Here is a 26,680-nt window from a genome sequence, read left to right on the forward strand (position 1 = left end):
TAATTTATCCAAAGGTGTTTTGTACATGGGAAAACACACCTCGAATACATTGTGTTCTACAGTCTCCTTTGCATCCAACCATTGGAATGTAACTTCCTTGGTATTCCAATGTTATTTGATAAGCGCTTCCACTAGTCAGACTAAGCAGATAAAAGGTAACGAGCTACGGCTAGGATTGTAAGTGGAGATATTTATAATAACCCGTGGCTGGATGAAGTTTCATACTTGGGAGTAAGTTTTCAACTGAGAGGCATTTTAATAAGCAGTTAAGGACGCGCTTTGTCATGTCACAGTGAAATCATACACTTCGAAATAGGATTTTATCTTCACGGCTTTTCCATTCATAAAGGTTACAATTTGCAGTTGTGAATATAATTAATCAACACTCATAAGTGATGTTCGCATAAAAACAAGAGAGCTTGGAATTAGAATAGGCCTTACAACCCTGAAAACCAATTTTTCCCTGACAGTCCATACATATCTACTTTGATCATGCGCTCTCTATCCTAACACAGCTCCTGATATTTTCTGCACAATTCCCACATGAGTAAAACAGATCTAATGATAAGGTGCCAATCAAAAGTTTCATGTGCAAGGTAAGGGATCATTGAGTTAGGAGTCATATATTAGCACGGGTAGAGGTTGGTTGAAGGAGAGGGAGCAAAAAAAGCAGGGATAAATGGGGAATCAGCAAATTGACAAGCTGTGACTCGTGGAGTGCCACAAGGATCAGTGCTGGGCCCTCAGTTATTGACAATCTGTAATGACAAGGGGACCACGAGCAGTGTCTAATTTGCTTGCCATACAAAGGGAATGTGAGTTGTGAGGAGGGCACAAAGAGAATGCAAAGAGGTATAGACAGATTAAGTGAGTGCAAAAAAGGTGGCAGAAGGAGTAATGTCGGGAAGTGCGCGGAAATTAACTTTAGTGGAAAGAATAGAAAAAAATTTACAAGGTGGAAAACTTCAACATTTTGATATTCAGATAGAGTCGTGTGTACGTTCACAAGGAAAGTTAAAGTATTAAAATTTATTTATTGGTATCACAAGTAGGCTTACATAACACTGTAATGAGGTTACTGTCCAAATCCCCTAGTTGCCACATTGCGGCGCCTGTTTGGGTACACTGAGGAAGAATTGAGCATGGCCAATGCACCTAACCAGCATGTAAGGAGGAAACCGGAGCACCCGGAGGAAACCACGCAGACACAGGGAGAATGTACAGACTCAAGCCAGGAATTGAACCCTGGTCTCTGTCGGGAAGCCCACCCTATTAAGGCATTGAGTGACCACTTATTGGCCACTTATGAGCCCTTTCTTGCCCAGGCTCAGTTGGAACTAGTTGGATCAGGGAGCCGAATAGAAGTTAACAATCTCGATCTGAGGTGAGAAGTGAGGAGCACCTACCTCAAACTGAAGGCCCCTTCAGAATTGGGATGCCGTCTGCTTTGGGGCCTAGAAGTTCCGCCCTTTCTCCATCCTCTCCCTCCCCCCCATACCGAGATTGCACTCCCCAACCCCCCCAGGACATTCCCTTACCTCCCACCCCTGTGACCCCTTGTGCTGACCTGAAGTGCAATCCTGGGACTGAGGCTAAGGAACAGCACTGCAGTTCCTCTTCTGGCCTCTACAGCGCTGTGCTTGGAGTGGCTGGAGAGCTGTAGGCTAATCTGATGAGCCGACTGTTCTGCAAGGTGGGATCTCTGTCTGAGGGTGGATGGAAGCCCCGCCTGCTGCCAGTCAACACTCAATTGAGCGCAAAATGGTCGCGGGCCTGTCGGCGTCGGTGGGGGACACCCTCAAGATGGCGGGTGCCAAGCGCTTGAAAATTCAGGCCTCAAATTCTGATCTTCAGGAAATCAAGGGATACGGGAAGCAGGAAAGAAAGTGGATTTGAGGCAGATGATCAGCCATTATCGTATTGAATCACAAAACATTCTCAAGTTGCCGAACGATCCACTCCTGCTTTTACACATGTTCTAATACAACTTGTAGTCACCTTTCTCTTTAAAGGTTTCAACTGGCTGAGAATTAATTACATTTTTTAGGAACAGAATCCTAATTGGTAATAATGTGCAACACCATTATGGTTAAGCGTTCAGGTATGACTTCATATTCACTTAAGATGCTCCACACGAACGTTCAATAAAAATGACTTACATATTGTTGCATTTATGATCCTCCACAGTGTGTGGGGGAAAATGACTATTTTATTGAACTAGCCTGCTATCTGCCCATTGCTAATTCTCACAAGGTTTTTAGTAGTGGTGCTCACCTGTCTGAACTATCACTGCACCAGGAAGCTGAACAATATTGCTATTTTTCACCAATATTAAAATACTGTCACTTTTGGCGACACAGTGGTTAGCACTGCTGCCTCACATCTCCAAGGACTCAGGTTCAATTCTGGTCTTGGGTGACTGTCTGTGTGGAGTTTGCATGTTCTCCCCGTCTCTGCATGCGTTTCCTCTGGGTGCTCCGGTTTCCTCCCGCAGTCCAAAGGTGTACAGGTCAGGTGGATTGGCCGTGCTAAATTGCCCCTTAGTGTCCAAAATGTGGAAGTTAGAGGGATTAGTAGGGTAAATGAGTTGAATTATGAGGGAGGGTTTGGGTAAGATGCTAGTTGGAGAGTTGGTGCAGACTCGATAGGCCGAGTGGCCTCCTTCTGCACTGTAGAGATTCTGTGAAATGATTTCATGTCTTCTATCATTTACTGTTGAAAGATTCTGAGGGTGACTTTAATCTTTCCACTGTCCTATGATGAAGGAATTAGGGTTATTGGAATCGAGCAGAGAGAGGACATGTCCCCTTTTCTTAGAAACATAGAAAATAGTTGCAGGAGGAGGCCATTTGTCCCTTCGAGCCTGTCAATCTCCTTTAGCATCTTATATACCTGAATTAGATTTCCCCTCATTCTTCTAAACTCTAGAGAGTATAGTCCTAAACTGCTCCATCTACCTTCATAAGACAAACTCCTCGCCTCTGGAATCAATCTGGTGAATCTTCTCTGAACTGCTTTCAATGCAACTACATCCCTCCTCAAGTAAAGGAACCAAAAATTGTGCACAATACCCCAGGTCCAGTCTCATTAATCCCTTGTGCAGTTGCAGCAACACTTCCCTACTTTTATACTCTATTCTTTTAGCAATAAATGCAAAATATTCCCATTTGTCTTCCTTATTACTTGCTGGATCTGCATATTAATTTTGTGCAATTCATGCACAAGGACACCCAGATCCCTCTGCACTGAAGCACTCTGATGTTTCTCTCCATTTAGATAATAAGTTGCCTTTCTATTTTATTCTATTCTTCTATTCTAATGACCATTTACCTCAACCGCTCATATCTGTTGGTTAGCCCGTCCTCTATCCAAACTAATAAGTTATCCCGAACCCCATGTGATCTCTCCTTGTGTATTAACCTTTTGTGCGGCACGGTATCAAATGCCTCCTGGACATTCAGGGACAAGGATAACTTTTTTTCTCTTCGGTGGGCAGAGCACAGAAATGTGAACTAATTTTCTGCCCACCATACTGAGGGCTTCGTAGACTAATTATTGCCTGAAGAACAAACACACACATGACCATCAGGTGACGAGTTCAGCTGTGATGATCTCCTTGTTGTCCTCCTTTCCCAATACTCCTATTGAAGTTTAGCCTCCTGCTTATGTAGTCCCAAAAGGAAAGAAAACCCAGTAAAGATGGAGAAATAAGAATACTGGTCCAAACAGGACTTGGAAACCTTAAAATGGAACACCAGTAAAAACTGGGAAACAAGAATATTAGTCTGAACTGTCTTTTCCTATTGGATGTTTACAACTAATAGTTTTGGGCTGTTCCGTACCATGCCTTGATACTTTCAGAATGGAAGAATAACACCTCAAAACAGAGCTTTGTTTTATGCCATTTTGGTCTTTTATCAGAGCACAAGTTACCTGCAAAGTCAGTCTGAGAGTATGGGAAACAGTGAGGTAATTAGGACAATTAATTGTAACTAAAACAAAAGCGCTAGCTACTATGGGTGGGATTTTCAGGTCCCACCTACCCCACGACCAGAAATTCCCACCTGAGGTCAACGGACCCTTTGCGCGTCTGTCAAATTATCCATCCCGCCCGCGAGACTGGAAGATTTAGGCCTAAGATTTATTGATCATAATGAATCCATGAAGTTACTATTCTTTACATTGGCTACAATGGCGGTATCCCAGTCTCCACACTCCCAGTCCATTTCCCTGAACAAGCACATTTGGATAAAGCTTTGCATGTTCAGGCTATTAAATGAGTTAGAGAATTACATAGAGGTTGATCACAGATTACAATGGGTCCGAGTTAGCTCAAAAAATAGTGGTATGTCAAGGCAGAAATCACAGCAAACAAGGGATTAATAGCAGTTCAAAGGGATTAAGAGAGTTGCAGATCTCCAGAACTTGCTGGTTGATAATGCCTCACACTACATTATTTTATTCAGGAACCTGCTTGAGTTGCACATTAATTGCCCATTGAACTGGCCACAGAAAGTTAAGACTGGTAATTAACAGCACGAGAACCTTTTAAGTTAAAGGGTGCAGGAAAAAGACGGTGTTCAATCAAAATTGTTGCTGGGGTTCAGAACAAAGCAAATATTAACGCTGTGGCAAGTTGAAAAGAAGTCATTGTTCATTGACCATCAGTAAAGGAATCCGCCTGAGCAATCACTGCAGCGAGCGCTAAAAAACACCAAATGGAGTGGATATCTTACCTTTTTCAGTGTGCATCCTTTTCGCTTCATGTCCTCCATCATGACAAGCAAGATCTCCTTCTTTCGGCCCAGGTAGGATAGTGGGGGATAACCCCAAGAGGGCCTGGTTAATTGACAATCCATTCTGATGGACAGCTATCAGTTAAAATAAACAATTTACTTTTCAGTAAGCATGCAGGATAAAACAAGGGAGGTTCAGTCATATATTTTCATTCCTAACCCCTATTTTCCTTTAATCAGTTAATATCAACAAGTGCTTGTGCTTGAGATTTTAATTTAAGGAACGACACGTGCATTTCTGTCAGATTTCAGGTTTTCACTAATTGTGGGCACTAATGGCATTGTTGGGACGTAGCTTTTTTAAAATTCATTCATGGAATGTGGGCGTCACTGGCTGGGCCAGCATTTATTGCCCATCCCTGAGGGCATTTAAGAGTCAACCACATTGCTGTGGATCTGGAGTCACATGTAGGCCAGACTGGGTAAGGACGGCAGATTTCCTACCCTAAAGGACATTAGTGAATCAGATAGGTTTTTACGACAATCGACAATGGTTTCATGGTCACCATTAGATTCTTAATTCCAGATTTTTATTGAATTCAAATTTCGTCATCTGCCATGGTGGGATTCGAACCAGTGTCTTCAAAGAATTAGTCTGAGTCTCTGGATTACTAGTCTAGTGACAATGCCACTACGCCACCACCTCCCCTTAAACAAAGGCTGGCTTGTTATTGTAAACAAAGTAATGATTCAGCAATCATTTCATTTCATGTGCTCAGCCATCCTATCAAGCCCAATGGGGTCAAGCCAATTGCTCAACAGGATCACCGGGATCCACTATTCCAACAAAAGTATTCATAAAGCAGCTAAGCAGAAATGGAGAAGGGAAATAACATTGAGGTTATATGCTATTTCCTTTGGACTTGTTGGTTCCATGGCATCATGTTACAAGATACACATGGCACAATGCATTTCTCCCAGCATGCGGAAGTCTTACTCATTACATTTCAATTAGCTTGCTTTTGGAAAAGGGCTTCCAGATTACATTGTTTATGGAACAAAAACTCAATGATCATTACATTTATCTCAGTAACAATCTTTCCCAGCAGCAAAGTGGTGGATACCAAGACTGTAAGGTTTTGAGTTTGATACCAATTTCCAACTGGAGCCACAATTTGGGAGCTATAGTTCCCTCAGTACCTCTAGGCTAATGAAGAGAAGGGTCAGATGGGGTTCCTGTTCCATTAATCTAAACAGTGCAACCTCCTGGAAAATCCACAGGTCTGTCAGATAAGAAGGGAACCAAGCATTGCTTTCATTCTTAAGTGTCAAATGCTCCTATTGACGTCTCTCCGGGTTGATTTTCCTGACCTTTGCTCCCTGGGGAATGCAAGTGCACCACTCCTATTCGGCATTCTGAAGGGGCTTGACATAGATGCCTTCATGGGGGAAATCTAGAACTGGAGGCACAGTTCCAGCCTGATGTCTTCTATTTACAATGGAGAGGAGGAGGAATATCTTTTGATTTAATTCATTATTTTCACACATATTTGGATAGTGAAAAGTATTGTTTTGTGCGCACTATACAGGTAAAACATACCGTTCATAGAGTATATAGGGGAGAAGGAAAGGAGAGGGTGCAGAATATAGTGTTACAGTCATAGCTGGGGTGTAGAGAAAGATCAGCTTAATACAAGGTGGGTCCTTTCAAAAGTCTGATGGCAGCAGGAAAGAAGCTGTTCTTGCAGGTTGGTACGTGATCTCAGACTTTTGAATCTATTTCCTGATGGAAGAAAGTGGAAGAGAGAATGTCCAGGGTGCATGGGGTCCTTGATTATGCTGGTTGCTTTTCAAAGGCTGGGAGGGTCATTGGAATTCAATATCATAGAGAGCCATGGAGGCTGGGTCATTTTTCAAGGTTGAGTTAGATAGATTTATGATTGACAAGAGAGTCAATGGTTCTGGGGGCACGTAGGAAAGTGGAGTTGAAGCCACAATCAGTTTAGCCATGGATTGTATTGAATGGCAGAATGTGCTCGAAAGGCCAAGTGACCTATCACAATACCTACTTCTTACGTTCTTAGGAGAATTGGGGGAGACAAGGAAACACATTCCTTCATGGCTCAGGTCACAACTGAACAAAGGAAAGAAAAATGGACCACATTCCAATAACAGTCAATGATTCAGAAGAGGAGTAAGGTAGAAAATTGGGAAAAAACTTGACTTTCAGATTCAACCACAATGTACAGTGATCCTTTCAAGCACATTTGCATTTTTATGTTGCTTCAGAATATATATTTTCATTCATTTTTTGTTACGGTGTTAATCTTCCTTTATCTTTGCCTTTCAACCCACCTGTGGCATATATTCTTTAATAAATTAGCCAGATGAAAAGTTTAGTGCAGAAAGTAGCAGTAGAAGCAACTCACGGATTCTATCGGAGGAGCTCTCAGTCCGAGCTGGTGAACTCGACACGCTGCTGCTCCGATGGGAAGAAGGATGACTCCCTGGTCGGCGGCCATCTTCCAGGGATGGAGCAGGTGACGGGCTGTCGGGAACACGTTCCTGCAAACAACAGCAGCAAAAGGTTGAAAGGAGGGTGAGGTGAATTATATAGTCGCTCTGTCAGAACTAGAAAACTCAAGGTCTGACAGGGGAGAGAGTGATGACAAATAACAAAGAAATCGATAAATAATAAGATTCAATGTAAGGAACTAAATCCTGTCATAGTGTTCAAATGTGAAGCTTTCTATGAACGATGCCAGGGACCCGGGTTCGATTCCCAGTTTGGGTCACTGTGTGGAGTCTGCACGTCCTCTCCGTGTCTGTGTGGGTTTCCTCCGGGTGCTCCGGCTTCCTCCCACAGTCTGAAAGGCATGCTGGTTAGGCGCATTGGCCATGCTAAATTCTCCCTCAGTGTATCCAAACAGGCGCCGGAGTGTGGCGACTAGGAGATTTTCACAATAACTTCATTGCAGTGTTAACGTAAGCCTACTTGTGACACTAATAAATAAACAAACAGCCAAACTTAAATGGTTAGAACCCAATGGTGTTTGTCTAAAGGTGTCAATTTAATACTGGTATCATCTTATAAAAATGCAGATTAAATACCGCTGCATCACACTGGGCAGGGCAAAGCAGAACACTTTGCAACTCTGTGCACTGGAGTCCAAACACTGTTTAATTTATTATTGTCGCAAAAGAGCTATTTTGTGCCAGTTACAGCGATAATAAAGGTTAATGATGCACCTCAATGAGCACCCGGAAACAAGGCTTTAGTACTGAAGGCTTTAATACATTAACAATGAAACTACTAACACAAATTCACCCGTTCAGACTGAAGGGGTCCTGCCGGAGCAGGGGGTCTTATACCCTGCCACCGGAGGCGGGACCCCACTGGAGTGTGCCATGATAACACTTAGGACAGGTAAACACCCTATCCCAACAACCTAGTACAACCCCCATAACAACAACACCCTAGCCCAACAGTAACACAATAACAACCCCAGTGGTGAACCAACGATGGTTCACCACATTCACCCCTCCTTTAGGAACCAAAGGTGGCGGGGTGGATGAAAACAGACAATGACAAAAAAAAATAACAGGATTCACAAGTCCAGACGGTCTGGAGGACCACACCGACGCTGCGATTATAGGTGGAGAGCTCAATTCTCCACCGCAAGATCTTATCGTTCTTGATCTTGCCCCTCTGCGTGTTACTAAACATAAACGCCACGGATCGTTGATCCGTGATCAGGGTGAACCGCTTACCTGCCAGGTAATGGCGCCAGTGTCTGACTGCCTCCACAATGGCCTGAGCCTCCTTCTCCACCGCTGAGTGCCGAATTTCGGGGCCTTGAAGGGTGCGGGAAAAAAACGCGACGGGCCTGCCTGCCTGGTTTAGTGTGGCGGCTAGGGCGAAATCAGATGCATCACTCTCCACCTGGAAGGGGATGGATTCATCCACCGCGTGCATCGTGGCTTTCGAAATGTCGCTTTTCAAAACCTTGAAGGCCAATTGGGCCTCCGGCGTAAGTGGGAAGGTCGTGGACTTAATGAGCGGACGAGCTTTGTCCGCATAGTTGGGGACCCACTGCGCATAGTACGAAAAGAACCCGAGGCATCTCCTGAGTGCTTTCGTGCTAGCGGGCAAGGGAAGTTCAGTGAGTGGTCGCATACGGTCTGGATCAGGGCCAATGACCCCGTTTTCCACCACGTATCCGAGGATGGCTAACTTACGCGTACGGAATACGCACTTCTCCCTGTTATAGGTCAGATTCAGGCGAGATGCAGTGCGCAGAAAGTGTTGGAGATTCGTGTCATGGTCCTGCTGGTCATGGCCGCAGATGGTGACGTTATCCAGGTACGGGAAGGTAGCCCGCAACCCGTTCTGGTCCACCATTCGGTCCATAGCACGCTGGAAGACCGAGACCCCATTGGTGACACCAAATGGAACCCTGAGGAATTGGTATAGACGACCATCCGCCTCAAAGGCCGTATATTGTCGGTCCTCTGGGCGGATGGGGAGTTGATGGTAGGCGGACTTAAGGTCTATGGTAGAAAACACTCGGTACTGCGCAATCTGATTGACCATATCAGAAATGCGCGGGAGAGGATACGCATCCAGCTGCGTGTATCTATTAATGGTCTGACTATAGTCGATGACCATCCGAGGTTTGTTCCCGCTTTTGACTACCACGACCTGCGCTCTCCACGGACTAGCACTGGCCTGTATGATCCCTTCCTTGAGGAGCCGCTGAACCTCAGATCTAATAAAGATCCGGTCCTCAGCGCTGTAACGCCTACTTTTAGTAGCGATGGGCTTGCAGCCAGGTACCAGATTTTTAAAAAGGGATGGTGTCGTGATCTTCAGGGTGGATAGATTGCACGCGGGGCGTTTTGGGCAATTTGGAGGCTGCGGCTGGTTCCCTACGGCCAGTGAAGGGAGTGGCCCACCGTACTGTAGGATCACACTCTTCATGTGGACCATAAAATTTAGTCCGAGGAGAATTGGCGCGCAAAGGTGAGGTAACACAAGGAGCCTGTATTGCTCGTAGACTGTGCCCTGTACCTCAAGAGTTACCATACATCGTCCTTGGATCGGTACAGACCGGGACTGTGATGCCATAGAAATGGTCTGCTTGGCAGGGAGAACCCGGAGTCCACACCTTTTAGCAGTTTCAGGGTGTATGAAACTTTCGGTGCTCCCACTGTCAAACAGACAATTTACAGTTCTGCCACTAACCTTTACCTCCATCATAGAATGTTCCAGTCTGAAATGCCTGGTCTGATCCAGAGAGATCGACGCCACCGTTGGCCCCTCGGCGTCACTGCATGCTGCCGATGTGGATGCTGAGGACCCCTGCTGGTCGCTCCTAGTCGTCGTGGACCATGATGGCCGCCCCCATGAATCGCACATGGGCGAGGGCGCCAAGCGCAGCGACTCCTGGTGGTCTTCCTCCTCCTCTGTTTGCCACGATGGCGCCGTCCTGAGGTCGCACGTGGTCGGACCTCGTGGGTACTGCAGCGCCGAAGGAGATGGTCTCCGTTCTGGAGGGTTACAAGCTGCACTGCCGTTTTTAGGTTTGGACCTGCAGACTTTGCTGTAGTGGCCTTTTTTACCGCACTGGCTGCAGATTGCCGTTCTTGCCGGACACTGCTGCCGTGGATGCTTAGCCCCACCGCAAAAATAGCATCGCTGGCCCCCTGGAGCTGCCGCCGTCGTCGAATCGATCTGGGAGCGCGGGTTCGCGGGGCGAGGAGGGAGCAGAGCTTGCTCCAACCACGTTGACTGCACGTGGTCCTCGGGGTACAGCGCCAAGCTCTTCGACGCCGCCTCCAACCTCACGGCCATCCCCATTGCCTGGGTCAAGTTGAGTTTCCCCTTTTCTAGTAATTTAAGTCTGATATACGAGGACCCTACCCCTGCTACGAACGCGTCTCGGGCGAGGTCGTGCATGTACTGCTCGGCGGAGACGTCCTTACAGTCACAAGCCCTGGCAAGCTGCAGGAGTTCATTGGCGTAGTCTTCTATGGTCTCGCCCGACTGCCGACGTCGTGTAGCGAGGAGATAACGAGCGTGAATCTCGTTGGGTGGCGTAATGTACCTATTCTTTAGGAGCTCGACGGCACCCTGGTAAGTGGAAGCTGCACGAATGGCTAGGTAAATCGTGTCGCTTACCCTTGCGTGGAGGACCTGGAGTCTATCACTGTCCGTAGTGATAGCTACCGAGGCTGCCAGGTAGTCCTCGAAGCACTTCCACCAATGTTCGAACGTGTTAGCTGCACCGACCGCACGTGGGTCCAGTGTCAGACGATCCGGTTTTAGGATCTGCTCCATATTCTCAGTTAATGTATTAAATTGATGCACCTCAATGAGCACCCGGAAACAAGGCTTTAGTACTGAAGGCTTTAATACATTAACAATGAAACTACTAACACAAATTCACCCGTTCAGACTGAAGGGGTCCTGCCGGAGCAGGGGGTCTTATACCCTGCCACCGGAGGCGGGACCCCACTGGAGTGTGCCATGATAACACTTAGGACAGGTAAACACCCTATCCCAACAACCTAGTACAACCCCCATAACAACAACACCCTAGCCCAACAGTAACACAATAACAACCCCAGTGGTGAACCAACGATGGTTCACCACAGTTAAGTAAAGGTAAAATAGCAACAGGTGCATCTCCCATCTATGGCAAGTGCAACTTTCTCCTCAATAAATAGATTATCGAAACACATGGCGCCTGTGTGGGATGTATTTTAGTCAAATAAAAAGAGTCAGATTCAGTCTCCACCTCGAAAAGTGCAACACCCAGCAATGTGAACCCAGTCTTGGAGATTCACTCAGCAGAAAAGCCTTTCCTCCCTCTTTCTTCAGACATAGCAATTGATCCATTGACCACAATGGGAGAAGCCCCCTAACTGATATGATAACGAGTAAGCAGGGGTTCCCCCCACCCCCGGCATTGCTCCATCTTGTCCTCTCCATCCCATCCCCCAAACTAACAGGAGTAGACCATTCAATCCCTGAAACCAATTCCGACATTCTACATTATGGATGATCTATATCTTAATTTAGTCCATCCTCCTTGGCTCCAAATCCTTTTATACCAATATCTATCAAAAACATCAACCAACCTCAGATTTAAAATGATTTATTGAGCGGGCAACTGCAGCTTTTTGTGGGTGAGTTTCACACTTCTACTACATATTGCCTGAAGATGTTTTTAATAACTCCTTTTCCACATAGCCTGGTTCAAATCTCAGTATGTTCCCTTAGCCTCAAGGCTCCCACGCGCAGAAAACAAACAGGTTCATCTCAATTGATTTGTTTCAAGATGCTAAAAACCTCAAACAAATCACCCCTTAACTTCTTACATTCCAGGTAATAGGCGCTGAGTTGATGTAATCTTTCCACATAATCTAATCCTGGAACCCTGAGGCCAGATTTCTGTTATGGAATCCCTACAGTGCAGAAGGAGGCCATTCAGCCCATCGAGTCTGCACTGACCACAATCCCATCCACGCCCTATTCCCCCCATATTTACCCTGCTAATCCCCCTGATACTAGGGTTAACTTAGCATGGCCAGTCAACCTAACCTGCACATCTTTGGACCGTGGGAGGAAACCGGAGCACCCGGAGGAAACCCATGCAGACACAGGGAGAACATGCAAACTCCTCACAGACAGTGACCTGAGGCTGGAATTGAACCCGGGTCCCTGTGAGGCAGCAGTGTTAACCTCTGTGCCACCATGTTGGGTTCAGAGCTGGGACAAAGGCAGACAGGAAAACAAAATGGCCACTTATATGTCAGAGATCATAAGTTCCATCTCAATCAGTCAACAGTGGCTTCTGTGAGGACAAAGTCTCGAAACAGACCAGCACCTATTAACAGACCAATTAAACTAACTAAGGGCTTTTTAGAATGTCAAATTTCAAATGATAACAACAATCGACACTGCAGGAGAAAAAGGGTACTGATTGGTTGGCCATTTGACTCTGATTGGTTGAGGCATTGCCATAGACAAAGTAAATGGGAACTATCGGTTCTCCAAAGTCTTCGCATCTCAAAAAAAGGCACGTGGCTTGAACATGTTCTTTTAGTTTGCAGAGAACGGGCTCCTGACTATGAATTTACGTCACTCCCAGGAAGTGTAAATGAGCCATATTACGAGCTTAACTGATTATCTTAAATTGGTGCAGCTAATAGCGCATTTAAGATTATTCAGGAAGTGCTGTCCAATTGTGGAATCATATGTAACAATAGCAATTTTGTTTTGGGTTTTGCAAATGCAGGCGAGTTGAGTATGGTTACAAATGGAGTTTTCATTCGACAAATTGCCTGCAAATTGGCCAGTGCTGAGTAAAAGATTGAGGTATTTTAAACACTCTTTAAATTACCATCATCTTTTTTTTAACCCAGCATTAAAGATAGGGTCATAGAGGTTTACAGCATGGAAACAGGCCCTTTGGTCAAACTTGTCCATGCCACCCTTTTTTTTAACCACTAGGCTAGTTCCAATTGTCCAAACGCAGGCAATTGGGACTAGCTTAGTGGCTAAAAAAAAGAGGCAGTGTGGACAAGTTGGGCTGCAGGGCCTGTATCCATGCTGTAAACCTCTGTGACCCTATCTTTAATGGTGGGTTAAAATATCACATTTGACACCTATCCACAAACTGGTCGCACCCCAGATGGAATGCATTACCATTGCAAGTTTTTGATAAATGTAGCTAATTATAATTATTTAAAAGAGACAAGGACACTAAGAGACAACTTTTAAATATTCACTCTTTAATTTACAAAGGAACTGACTACTGTACACCAATGTAACAAAATAAATGGCTCCATTAAGTATTTTGAAATCATCTTTGGTGAGTCAAAATCAGATTAGTTACTGGTGGTAGACGAGACATTATTGTTAAGAATGTTGATATTTTATGATAAACTGAATCCCCGCTGTGTTAATAAAACAGCACGAGACCACCACTCGAAAATACATCAAGGAATATTTATTAACGCAAGAAAAAAAAGTGAATTACATTTTAATATACTGCTCATTCCAGTGGCTTATGGAAGATTTTCTTCTTTGATTATACAAGTAGGGTTTGGACAGTAACCTGAACCATAATTTCACTCTGAAAAGCTAGTGCAACTTTGAGAGAAATGTGAGCCAAGGTTGTCGATTGCACTTCCTGCGTCCAGTTACTGACTCACTCATGGTCCAAATGCTGTTGAAAGTACTCCATACTGATGCACAGTTAAGGGCGGCACAGTGGCAAGCCCTGCTGCCTCACAGCGCCAGGGACCCGGGTTCAATTCTGGCCTCGGGTCACCATCTGTGCGGAGTCTACACGTTCTCCCCGTGTCTGCATGGGTTTCCTCCGGGTGCTCTGGTTTCCTCCCACAGTCCAAAGATGTGCAGGTTAGGTTGATTGGCCATGCTAAATTGACCCTAGTGTCAGGGGATTAGCAGAGTAAATATGCGGGGCTGCGGGAATAGAGCCTGCGTGGGATTGTGGACGGTGCAGACTCGATGGGCCGAATGACCTCTTTCTGCACTGGAGGGATTCTATGATTCTATGAGTTCAAACAGAAAATGAAAAACAGGGTGGCAAAGCTGCAAATAAATTTGGCAAGGAACTGAATAGTTTTAGTCTTGTGTCAATGTAGCTAATCTGGGTGCTGGTTCGATGCCTGAGGACAGAAGGACAGACAGATGTGTGCAAGGATGGATAGGCGGAAGCGTACATGGGTACACATGCTCATATGTGCACACGCATGCACAGAGTTGGTCAGGCTAAGAGTATACCAGCTGTGGTCTTTTGCACAAACGTCACCAGTGGTTGGTTTGACCAGCGTTGACATAGGAACTAGAGATTGTCTCTGCATCTGAACAGAAGGCGAGGTGTTGCTTTCCTCAACAGTGTCCAGTATTGTCAGGGTTGTAACAAGGTTCAACTCAGGATTTTATAAGTCTGATCCTGAATTTTTGAACAGGCTCCAGATTTGGTCGATCTGTTCTACCAACCAATAACTGGTCTACATGTCTCCTCCAGATAATGTCATCTCTGGTCTGGACAGTGCAAGAGACAGGTTCAGTCCGTGCAAGGATGTGGCAGGCACCCATTTCTCCCCTGTGGAATAGTTCTGAACCAAAACTCCTTGTCCTTGGTGGAAAACTGTGTGTTTTGCTTTGCCTTTCTGACGTTCCACTTGTGCTTGTTGTTGCTGTCTCCTTAGTTTTTCAAAGTTTCAAGAGATTAAATGCGGAAACTCAGCTGCCTTTTTATCATGAGTAAGGTGGAGAGGTCTTGGTCGTGGAGTATGTGGTTTTCCGGTCGACCAACAAGAATTTAGGGCATTCGATAAGCGAACACTGTTCTTTGGTTGCTTTCAAAGTGTGCCTCAGGGATTGGACGTAGCATCCCACTAGTCCATCATTAGCAGGATGATACGGTGTGGAAGTAATGGTTGCAAATCATTCTCATGTAGGAAGATTTCAAATTCCTGTGAGACAAATTGAGGTCCTTGGTCGCTTACCAGCTGTTCAGGAAATCCAAAGAAACTAGATACTGCTCTTAACTTCTCAATAGTCTTCTCAGATGAGATAGATGTCGTCACATAATGACCTCTGGCCATTTAGTGTGCGCATCAACCATTACTAAGAGCATACAGAACAAAGAACAGTACAGCACAGGAACAAGCCCTTTGGCCCTCCAAACCTGCACCGATCATGTTTACCTATCGAGTCCAACCACATATATCCCTCTATTCCCTGTTTGTTCATATGTCTATCAAGATAAGTGTTAAATGTGGCTAATGTAACTGCCTCAAACACCTCACCTGGCAATGCATTCCAGGCCACTGAACCTTTCCCCCCTTATCTTGAACTTGTGCCCCCTTGTAATTATCATTTCTGCCCTGGAAAAAAGCTTCCAACTGTTCACCCTATCCATACCCCTCATAATATTTTAACTTGTATCAGGTCGCCCCTCAGCCTCCATCTTTCCAGGGAGAACAATCCCAGTTTATTCAATCTCTCCTCATCGCTAATACCCTCCATGCCAGGCAACATCCTGGTAAACCTTTTCTGTACTCTCTCCAAAGCCTCTACGTCCTTTGAAAGGTCCTGCACAATCCATATGCATATGTTCCCAAGCCTCTTCAGGCCATTTCCACGGATGCAGCGGTGCTAAGTGTGGTAGGTTCCTTACCTATGCACAAGAAGAACATGTCCTAGCTTTCTCCTCAATTTCTACATTCAGTCCAGGTCATCAGAATTAACTTCTCACCGTTTCCTTCATGCGTATAACTCCACAATGACCCTCATATAGCTTCACTAACACTCGATTCCTCAATGGTGGCGGAATATTCACCCTAAGCAACCCTACTGCCCTCCAAACTTCCCTCCCCCATCTAGGACACCCTGACTGTACTGGCAGCTCCAATTTCCTGGAGTAGTAGCGTCTCAGATTAGGTGTTAGTTCCAAAGTCTTTCCTCATAAAACCACATCCATCGATTCTGAGAGCACAGGGTCGCTCCGAGTGTGTTTACTCACTTGCCGAGAAGTGACAGGTATGTTGTCTACTCGTTCACAGTAGCAGATATTCCCGTTTGAGCATTCTGATGAACTGCCTGGCAGTGGCAATCCTGAAAGTCCACCCGCTTTACCATGTCGACTTGATTGTCGATACTTAATGGTGTAAGTGTGTGCAGGCAAAAGCAATGCCCTTCTTTGCATCCTACTTGCTGCCAGTGACGGAATTCCTGTGAGTAGTTCAGAAATGGCAGTGAGTGGACAATGGTCCATCAGCAATGTCAGCCCATTCCCAGACAGGAACAAATGGTGAGTCACCCAGTTGATTTGAAATGCCTATCCCCTTTCCACTAGATAGCTGGGGTTAAAATCAACCCCATTGCTTTTGGACCAATCCTTGTCATATTTTAATAAAGCCTTGAGCAATGTAGCTCCACTACATCCCTGTGCTACAGCGAATTAACACAGTTTATTCTGCAAGTAATAAAGGGCTCATTAATCATAAGTGCCAAACTCATATGGGATAGGAAGGTCTTATTCACTTGTAGAACAGCCCATTATTAGTCACTGTGTATTTATATGTCGCAAAATGCTACACATTTGTAATTCTCAGCTCACACATGCTCCTGGTCTGCATATCCGTGTTGCAGTGCGACTTTAGTGTGGGCTCAATCGCAATTTGAGGATACATTTTGCATATCGACATTGGCATGGAGCACGGATCAGACATTTCAGTGCAATGTGTCTAATTTACTGCCTGTCCAATTTAATCCAGTAAGTAGTCTGACAACCATGTTAAAGTCCAACAGGTTTATTTGGAATCATGAGCTTTCGGAGTGCTGCTCCTTTTGGAGCGCTGCTCCCTCACCTGATGAAGGAGCAGCATTCCAAAAGCTCGTGATTCCAAATAAACTTGGACTTTAACCTGGTGTTGTGAGACTTCTTACTGTGCCCCACCCCAGTCCAACACCGGCATCTCCACATCAATGTAATCCAGCCCACTTTGAATCAGGCCTGATGGACTTCTGCATCTTGTTCTCTGCTTCTATGAATCGAAACATGGCACTGGGACACAGCTGCCAAAAGGGAGCCATTCTTTTATTCACAAGCTAATGTTGAATGTAATAAAGTGATTACTAAGGAAATGTCCAGCTTTGAACTGGAGGCAAATTGGGAGGGGGGGGTTCAGGAGAATCTGACAATGGAATTCAGCTTCAGAGATCTAATCTGCAGAGGATGAAGGCTCCGTCAGAATGAGGAGGTTCTAAAACAGCTACTCAACTCAAGGATGGATGGGGGATCAATTGGGCTTCCTTTGCAAAAACTCTTCAGAAACAACACAACCTCGTAAGGTCATAAAATGGTAATTGGTAAGTATATTGTCTACAGGACAAACAAGAAGCATCCTTACATAATAATAAAAAAGCAAAATACTGTGGATGCTGGAATCTGAAACAAAAACAAAAAATGTTGGAAAATCTCAGCAGGTCTAACAGCAGCTGTGGGGAGAGGATAGAGCCAACGTTTCGAGTCTAGATGACCCTTCATCAGAGCCCAGAAGCACCCTTTATGCATGCCTGTGTCCGATCTGTAGATTTAGGTTTCCTTTTATTGTTGATTTCCTTCTCTCTGCTCCAGAAGTTTCACTAGGATGCTAACGTCCTCCTATGGGACAGTGAAAGGTAGCCATGCGAATGATTTTCAACTGTTTGCGATGTTACTCTGGAGGGTTCACTGTCTCCCAGTGGAGTTAAGGTAGGAGGTGAGTAGCTTTCCAGCAAAATGTCAAGTCATGCTTTCTGGCAGGATGCTGTTCTCGCACAATGCTTGCACCCTTGGATATCCAACAAAAGCAGAAGCCTGGGCCATTTTCCCTCACCCGAAAGTCAGGACACACTGAAGCATTTTTCACTTAACCGAGGTCAGCTAACTTAGCACAGATTGTGGACGAAACCAGATGTCTTCCTGCTTTATAAGGTTCCGCTACTCATTAAGACAACTCAGGGAGACACTTTTGTGGCAATTTTTAGAAAGTGAAGGATGCATTTTCTGACATTTCAAGGCAGCACAGTGGCAATCTGCTACATTTACCTGGAGAGATTTGGGCGTTGCAAGCAGTGTCACTCAATAAATTGCTCATGCTGACCCCCCCCTATCCAATATTATCCACTGGCGACATGGTGGCGCAGTGGTTAGCACTGCTGCCTCACAGCACCAGGGACCCGGGTTTGATTCCCAGCTTGGGTCACTGCCTGTGCAGAGTCTGCACATTCTCCCCATGTCTGCATGGGTTTCTCCGGGTTCCTCCCACAGCCCAAAAGTCGTGCTGGTTAGGTGCATTGGCCATGCTAAATTCAGTGTACCCGAACAGGTGCTGGAGTGTGGCAACTAGAGGATTTTCACAGTAATTTCATTGCAGTGTAAGTCTACTTGTGACACTAATAAATAAACTTTAAAAAAAACACATTTTCTCAATTTTGTGAAAGAAAGGAACAACAGATACGTAAAAAAATCTATGTGCGTCCAGTTAGTTTTCCCTAAAATTGGTCAATAGTGGAAAATATCTCCTTAATAATGAACCTGATTCGACAATAAAATATATGCACAAATTATGGAATTGCCATTACTTACATTTTTGGATACTGCTCTTATAACATCTTAGCATATTCCAAGATATTGTCCAGAACAATGGGACAACAACCTTTCAATATAGAATGTTGGCACCATTTACGTGATTAGGTATCGAGAAGTTGCATTTGAGTATTGCTGAAAAAAGTTATGCTGTCAAAGCTTTTTGTCTTCCACTCATCAGGTCAGATTTGCAAGAATACCATGTGTAAAGGCAACAATTATTTATATTGCATGGGAAGAGAGTAATGAATTGACATGCGTACAGTGAATGGTAGAGACATTGCCATGGAGAATGGACCAAGAACCGTTAACTGCCAAGATTTTGTTTAAATTCAAAACTGACAGGTCAACTCTGATTGGTCAAGCCATTGCCATGGGGAACAAATAAGGGAATAGCTGTCGCCAAGTTTTTGTTTAGTTGGAAAAGGTGCAATGCATGGACATGTTCATTCTGTCTGAAAAGCACCATTTTCGACTAAACAAAAACCTGGGGGACAGCCATTCCCCTTGCCAATGCCTTGACCAGAGTCAGCCTGCCTGGTTTAAATTTAAAGAAAAGCTTGGTAGTTAACTGATCCCTGGTACATTCTCCATGGCAATGCTTCAAAAAATCAGAGTCCTCTTGCCAACCAATCAGCACTTTCTTCTCATGTGGAACAAATTGTTGTTCCCTTTACAATTGGTATACTTGCAAACCTGTCCTGATGAGTGCAAGATGAAAAGCTTCAACAGCATGGCTTTTTTTCAGCAATGGTTTACATGATTGGTCAATTTGCCACATTTGTAGCTACAGTGCATTTACCTTAATAACTGAGGTTTCCATCCGAGAAGGAGGACTTTGTACTTGGGCTGCGGCTGCCATATTAGCGATAGTGGTAAGGTGGTTCATCTGGCTCATCGCCATGGTAACTGATGCCGGAGGTAGGCTGACAGGAATGAGTGGATGGGGCATCATCATGAAGGGAAGCTCCAGACCTGAAAAGAACAAGAATCAATTCAGCGATTTCAAGGATGATTTGCATAGCTGATTCTAGTTGTAAAGTAGGTTAGCAAGGACACTTCAAAGAGTCTTCCATACACAGCAGTCTGAGTTTAAATATTCATATTTCCCTTTCAACTTTGTTGCTGTGATTCATCCTCATGTACACATCCACCTGGTTAGAATCATTGAATCCTACAGTGCAGAAAGAGGCCATTCAGCCCATCGAGTCTGCACCAACCACAATCCCACCCAGGCCCTATCCCCATAACCCCATGCATTTACCCTAGCTAGTCCCCCTGACACTAAGGGGCAATTTAGCATGGCCAATCCACCTAACCCCGCACATCTTTGGACTATGGGAGGAAACGGGAGGAAACCCATGCAGACATGGGGAGAATGTGCAAACTCCACACAGATAGTGACCCAAGCCGGGAATCAAATTCAGGTCCCTGGCGCTGTGAGGCAACAGTGCTAACCACCGTGCCTCCGTGCTGCCCCCTTATGGTTATGATATAACATATCTTCTACCATTTGCAGAATCTTTACAGAATGTCACCATTTAATCCATCATCTCTGCAGCAGCTCCCCAAATGAGCAATTTTTCTAATGCCGTTCTCCCAACTTCTCTCAGTAATCTTGAACACTGAAACCCTTTTCAAAAAACAGGCTACTTTCCTTTTGAATGCCTGGATTCAATCTGCCTCCACCACACTGTTAAGCAGTGTATGCTAGACCCTAACCACTTGCTGCGTGAAAAAGTTCTCTCTCATATCGCTTTGCTTCTTTTGCAAACTGCGCCCTCACGTTCTTGATCCTTTCACAAGCGGGGACACTTTCTCCCTATCCACTCTGTCCAGACCACTCATGATTTTGAATACATCTATCAAACCCCCGCTCAGCCTTCTTTTCTCCAAGGAAAACAGTCCCACCTTCTTCAATCTATCTTCATAACTGGAGTTTCTCATCCCTCAAACCATTTTTGTGAATCTTTATTGCACTCCCTCCAATGCCTTCACATCCGTCCTAAAATGTGGCACCCAGAATTGGATGCAATATTCTAGCTGGCTCCGAACTTGTGTCTTAGAGAAGTTCGACATAACCTCTTTGCTCTTGTACTCTATGCCCGTATTAATAAGCTCAAGATACTGAATGCTTTTTGTAACAGTGCGCTCACTCAACCTGCCCTGCCACCCTCAATGACTTATGTACACAGGTACACCAGGACGTTCTGTTCCTGCACCCTCTTTAGAGTTGTATCCTTTACTTTCTACTGTTTGTGGACTCAGGTGTTTGCCTGGCTTTTTAACTCAACCAGCACAGAGCACTGCAGAAAACCTTGCACATATACTGCCAATAATTAGGTAAAGGTAAAGCCGCCATCATCCCAGATGACCATAGGCTGCTCCCCCCTTTGAGGGGGAGAGGTGACTGGTGGTGATTTTAACCTGAGGATCGCCACACCTCAGGTGAGGGGCAAGGTTGAGAAGGTGGGCCTTTCCAGTAATTATGGAAGGTTTGGAGTCCAACATGCAAACCTACAAAGCTTAAGAAGTTTATAGCCATCATAAAAATAAGCACAATTTGAGAGTGCATAAGAGGCTACAACAAGTTAATGAGATCCAGAAGAACATGTCCACTGCTTGAATGTCAATCTCAGATAATGAGATCATCCAAATCTGCTCCTGAATAGGTTATCGACCCTGAAATCTACAGATGCTGAGTGTGTCCAACATTTCCTCTTTATATTTGAGATTTCCAGCATCCAGAGCCCTTTGAATCATAGAATCCCTACAGTGCAGAAGGAGGCCTTTTGCCCCTTTGAGTCTGCACCGACCACAATCCCACCCAGTCGTATTCCCATAACCCCACATATTTACCCTGTTAATCCCCCTGACACCAGGATCAATTTAGCATGGCCAATCAACCTAACCCACACATCTTTGGACTGTGGGAGGAAACTGGGACACCCGGAGGAAACCCACGCAGACACAGGGAGAATGTGCAGACTCCGCACAGACAGTGACCCAAGCCAGGAATCGAACCCGGGTCCCTGGCGCTGTGAGGCAGCAGTGCTAACCACTGTGCCACCGTGCTTCTCTCCGAATTACTACTGATATTTCAGGCAAACTGAATATTCGAATTTCAAGCACGAATTATTTTTTCGTAACATCTTTACTGATTTGGTGAAATTATTTTGATATAATACTCGCTGGGCAGGAATTTACACCCTCACTCATCCTGAAACAGTAAAATCCCGCCCGAGGTCAACAGGACCTTCCCATGCTCCGCCCCTTGCCGGCTCCGATTCCTGTGGTAAAATTCCAGCCACTATGGCAAAGCCCGAGAAACGTCAATATATTACACATTAATCAATAATAGAATAATCTAAATCAAGCACCATGGGGGTTAAATTCAACATTGCCGGGGCTGTAGAATGGCTGCTGACCCACTCCCACCCATTTTACAGCCCCACCAAGGCTGTATTTCACCTTCATTTCGCACCCAGAGCTCAGGTTCCAAAGGCTCGCCAACTTGGTTGACATGTGGATACTCGCCACTTGGGCATAGCATTGCCAACACTCCAAGATTGGTCTGGAGTTGAAGATCATTCTCCAGGACAATTCTTGTGGGCAATCCGAGAGAAATATCATTGGGTATTAAAAAAGGCTGTTTTTTTCCATTTTCTTTGAAGCTTTCTCTTTACCAGATATAAACATTTTGAACGTGGGACGGAGGGTAGAGGGAGAACAAGGCAGCTTGGCTGATAGTTAGGCATCATCCAATTGGACAAGGAGTGTTTTGTGCTTTCCAACTGGCATAGAAAGGCAGTAAGTTAAAAGGATGGATATGTTGGCAGACTAAGGGCTGGCGTGTGGAGGCAATTCAGGGGATAAAACCCTCGAGGAATACCTTTAATCACAGTTGCCAAACCTGGCAATGCACCACTGTCCTTGTGCCCATGGCACATTCCAACAGCTATAACCATGCCAACACTTCCATGAAAGGAGGAAGAGAAAGAAAAGAGAGAAATGGCAAAGAAAAGCCATTATAAAAATGACAGCTTGAGGCACAAAATACCCACTTTCTCAGCGGAGCCCTACAATAGGCCTTGGGACCCTTATTTGCTTACAGAAGCTGCCTAACATCCATCTTGGGTGGTCACCCCGGCTGCGAGCATCTCGGCAGAAGTCAATATATTTTTCATGTGTGCCGGAATTTTACCGCCCTTCCCGCCACGGGAATCGGGGCGGGTGAGGGGCGGCAGACAATGGGAAGATCCGTTGACCTCGAGCGAGCTTTTATGGTTTCGGGATGAGTAAAGCAGTAAAACCCCGCCTGTGACCTTGAGTAATTGGGCGCTTTTGAACGGGTTTTCCATCCATAAAACGGATGCAGATAGGACCAATTTTGTGTGCTTATATTATTTCAAGGGCCACTGTGAATAAACTTAGCAGCAAGTTGTATTCTTGCATATCAAATCATACTTTAACTGTCAAACCCTACTGGGAGTGCAGTATTCTTCACTAAGAACGGTTTGACCTTGTTACCTGGATTCCTACTGCTGCTATAAAGCAGTAGAGGAAAAGGTTGAAGAAACAAACTAATCAACTAAATATAGAAACATAGAGATGGTGATAAACAGGCAAATCCAGAGTCCAGGACCAAATGTTTAATAGTTAAATTTGTTTGCTGCTGTCGTAAATATTTGGATGTTGACATATTTATTTGGTAGTACAGAACTTGAGTATTACTAAAAAAGAGCGACATGTCGAAACTTTTCATCTTACACTCATCAGGACAATTCACAAGAATACCAAATGTAGGCAACAACAATTCATACTTCTTGAGAAGAGAGTGCGCTGATTGGTTGGCAAGTGGACTCTGATTGGTAGAGGTCTTGCCATGGAGAATGCATCAGTTCACGGATCAATCAGCCCTCTCTTCTCATGAAGTATAAATTATTGACCCTATTGCATTTGGTAATCTTCAGAATGTCCCGATCAGTGCAAAATGAATAGATTCAACGTTTCAGCAATACATTTATTATACTTAATGTATATTTTAATTAATATGTGCCAGCACACTTCAAAATATAAATACAACAAACATTTTATCATCTATGAGTAATAGGCAAGAAAAAATACCAATAATAAGGGAGGTCTTGTGGCATGATGGGTTGGATCATTGTCTCTGAGCTAGAAACTAGTGGTTCAAGTCCAACCTCAGGACTTGATGGCCATGGAAGGTGCACCTGTAATGCAGCCAAACAGGTTGAGTGCCAACCTGAAAATCCTTCCAACACAAGCCAATGGCACGAGGTAACAGCAGCAGAGATTCCTGGTCAGCCATGTAATGTTGGTACCTCCACCATCACTGCCCATAGCCCCAGGTGACAACATGTATAAAACATACATGGTGCCTTCCAAAAGAAAATGGGTTGGGAAAGACTATAAACTAGTTAAAGTAGCAGTAAATAGAGACAAAAGTTGCAACGAGAGATAAATTCACACCATCCAGAACCATGCATCCTTTCATTGGTTCCTCTATTCTCACAAGTCAGTGCTGAAAGGGACTAACACGAAGTGCACTGTTAATGAGTCATCATTAGCAACTGATGGTAGGTTAGCCTTGCTTTATAAAAAGGCAGCGGCACAGTGGCACAGTGATTACCATTGCTGCCTCACAGTGCCAGGGACCCGGGTTTGACCCCTGGCTCGGGTCACTGTCTGTGTGGAGTTGGCACATTCTCCCCGTGTCTGCGTGGGTTTCCTCCGGGTGCTCCGGATTCCTCCCACAGTCCAAAAATGTGCTGGTTAGGTGGATTGGCCATGCTAAATTAACCCTTAGTGTCAGCGGGACAAGCGAGGGTAAATGCATGGGGTTACGGGGATCGGGCCTGGGTGGGATTGTGGTCGGTGTAGACTCGATGGGCCAAAAGGCCTCCTTTTGCACTGTAGGATTCTATGATTCTAAGCATTTTAACCTACTTAAAATTTGTTTTTTTTAGATACGATTCTGTTTCTGATTTTTATTTGTGTAACCAATATCTCCCAGATGCTGTTGATCTCTGGAACGTGAGTTAATATGTGCTGGCAACCTTTTACTTTATGCAAGATACAAAGTGGTGTGCAATGCCTGGTTAATTTGCTGTCTGCTCAGCGCTCTTATCCAACACGGGTTTGGTTGAGAAAAGAAAATGGCATACACAAGGACATCTGATGACACAGAAAGTTGTCCTCACCATTGGGTAATAAGTGGTTCTGCTGGAGGGAGTTGAGGGAGTGGTTTACTGCGAGGTTGTGCTGGCCGGAGAGGGGAGGATGACTGAGAGAGCCCTGTGTGGACGGGACAGTGGGAGACTGCAGTTTCTCTTTATCCCAGGAGCCATCGCTGCTACCTGTAGGATAGGAAAGAGAACACAATGTGAGTGAGTTGGCCTTCATCAGCATTCTTGCCTTTGCCCTCTGCCCAATTTCCAAACTGTGGTCAACTGCTCAACACCCACCATCCACCCCCAGGGCTGGGCAGGAGGCAGGGAGCAGCAACTTCCGATTTATGGTCAGTCAGTAAAGAAGCGACAGACAGCAGCAGCAAGACAAGCAATGTTCGCTCTCCATTCTCCCTTCACCATAAGATGCAAAATGTTCAGGGCGATTTTACCGGCCGTTCACGCCACACTCCCACTGCAGCGAAGTCGGAGAATTTGGTGGCCAGCCAAATCTCTGTTCACTGAGGCAGGATGGGAAAATCCCACCGGCATGAATGGCGATACGATTCCAGCCCTTTTTCTTTTGCAGAATATCCAGAATGACATTTTCCCAGACAACTGCAGAGATGATCAAATAGGAAATGATCTCAGGATATATTGCACAGAGTCAAATGTTTCTACCAGTTAAGCAAACCAAAATCCTCACAGTATCACCTCTTATTTTTACAACATTTATTTGCAGACCAGCTCAGGTTTGGCTAGACTTGGCACTATACCCTGAAAGAAATGTTGCCAATCGATCTTTACCCTGGCATTTTTCCACATTGGCATGGCAAGTTCCTGTCCCCCAAACATCCAAACAGCGCAGAGTCCTTTATAGGTGAAGTGGGAGCCAGTATGAAAAGGGCAAGTCACAGGCTCACCCCTGAACCAATCTGACTGAAGAAATATGAATGTACAGCTTTAAGTCTGATCCACTCTTGGAGGCCAGGGGGAGGAAGGTGAGGGGGAAAGTAGGAGTGGAATGTTAGGAAGACTAGTGAGGGGGAGTCCTTGAGACCCAGTGGGGGGTAGAGTGGAGTCCTTAGTGGAGGTTGGGAAGTCAGTTATACTTCAGTAAATGAGACAAGGGTTCCGCTTCTTCGTGAGCTTTATTTCTGTCATCCAACTCCACATTCAATTCTCCTTCAACTCCCAGTACCACCTGCAGCCCCTTTATCAGTGACTTCTATTGAACTATTGACATCAATTTAGGACTTAGTTGGCAGGTCTGTTAACCCATTCCTAACAGAAGGTATTGCGTAGTAAGCATTGGAAGCTTTTGCTGGTGCGGAGGGGAGGGTGAGTGGAGTTGGAGGGGCTGGAGGCAGTTGGGGGGAAGAATTGGGAAGGATGAGGTGATGGAGCCGCTGATCTGCTGGGAGGGATCAGAGGCTTGGTAGCTGTAGATGAAGTCAGAAGCCTTACTGGTGGGGAGTCGGGAGGGAGAGGGTGGGGGGGATAGTGGTAGGAGGAGTGAGGTTGGAACCTGTTTGATCTCCATGTCATTGATTACACTGGGACAAAAATTACATAG

At 45.2% G+C, this 26,680-nt stretch overlaps 1 protein-coding gene across 1 annotated transcript in view; it reads right to left on the minus strand.

Moving 5' to 3' along the window:
* LOC144499987 (dachshund homolog 1-like) overlaps window positions 1-26,680 on the minus strand; it is a 370,810-nt gene that overhangs the window by 113,009 nt on the left and 231,121 nt on the right. The window contains exons 4-7 of the mRNA XM_078222724.1: window positions 25,138-25,293; window positions 19,716-19,888; window positions 7,166-7,301; window positions 4,737-4,871 (exon numbers count right to left, since the gene is read on the minus strand). Coding sequence (XP_078078850.1) covers window positions 4,737-4,871; window positions 7,166-7,301; window positions 19,716-19,888; window positions 25,138-25,293 — 600 coding nt within the window. The remainder of the gene's footprint in view (window positions 1-4,736; window positions 4,872-7,165; window positions 7,302-19,715; window positions 19,889-25,137; window positions 25,294-26,680) is intronic.

Source organism: Mustelus asterias, chromosome 10 (genome assembly GCF_964213995.1).
Source record: "Mustelus asterias chromosome 10, sMusAst1.hap1.1, whole genome shotgun sequence".
Taxonomy (NCBI): domain Eukaryota; kingdom Metazoa; phylum Chordata; class Chondrichthyes; order Carcharhiniformes; family Triakidae; genus Mustelus; species Mustelus asterias.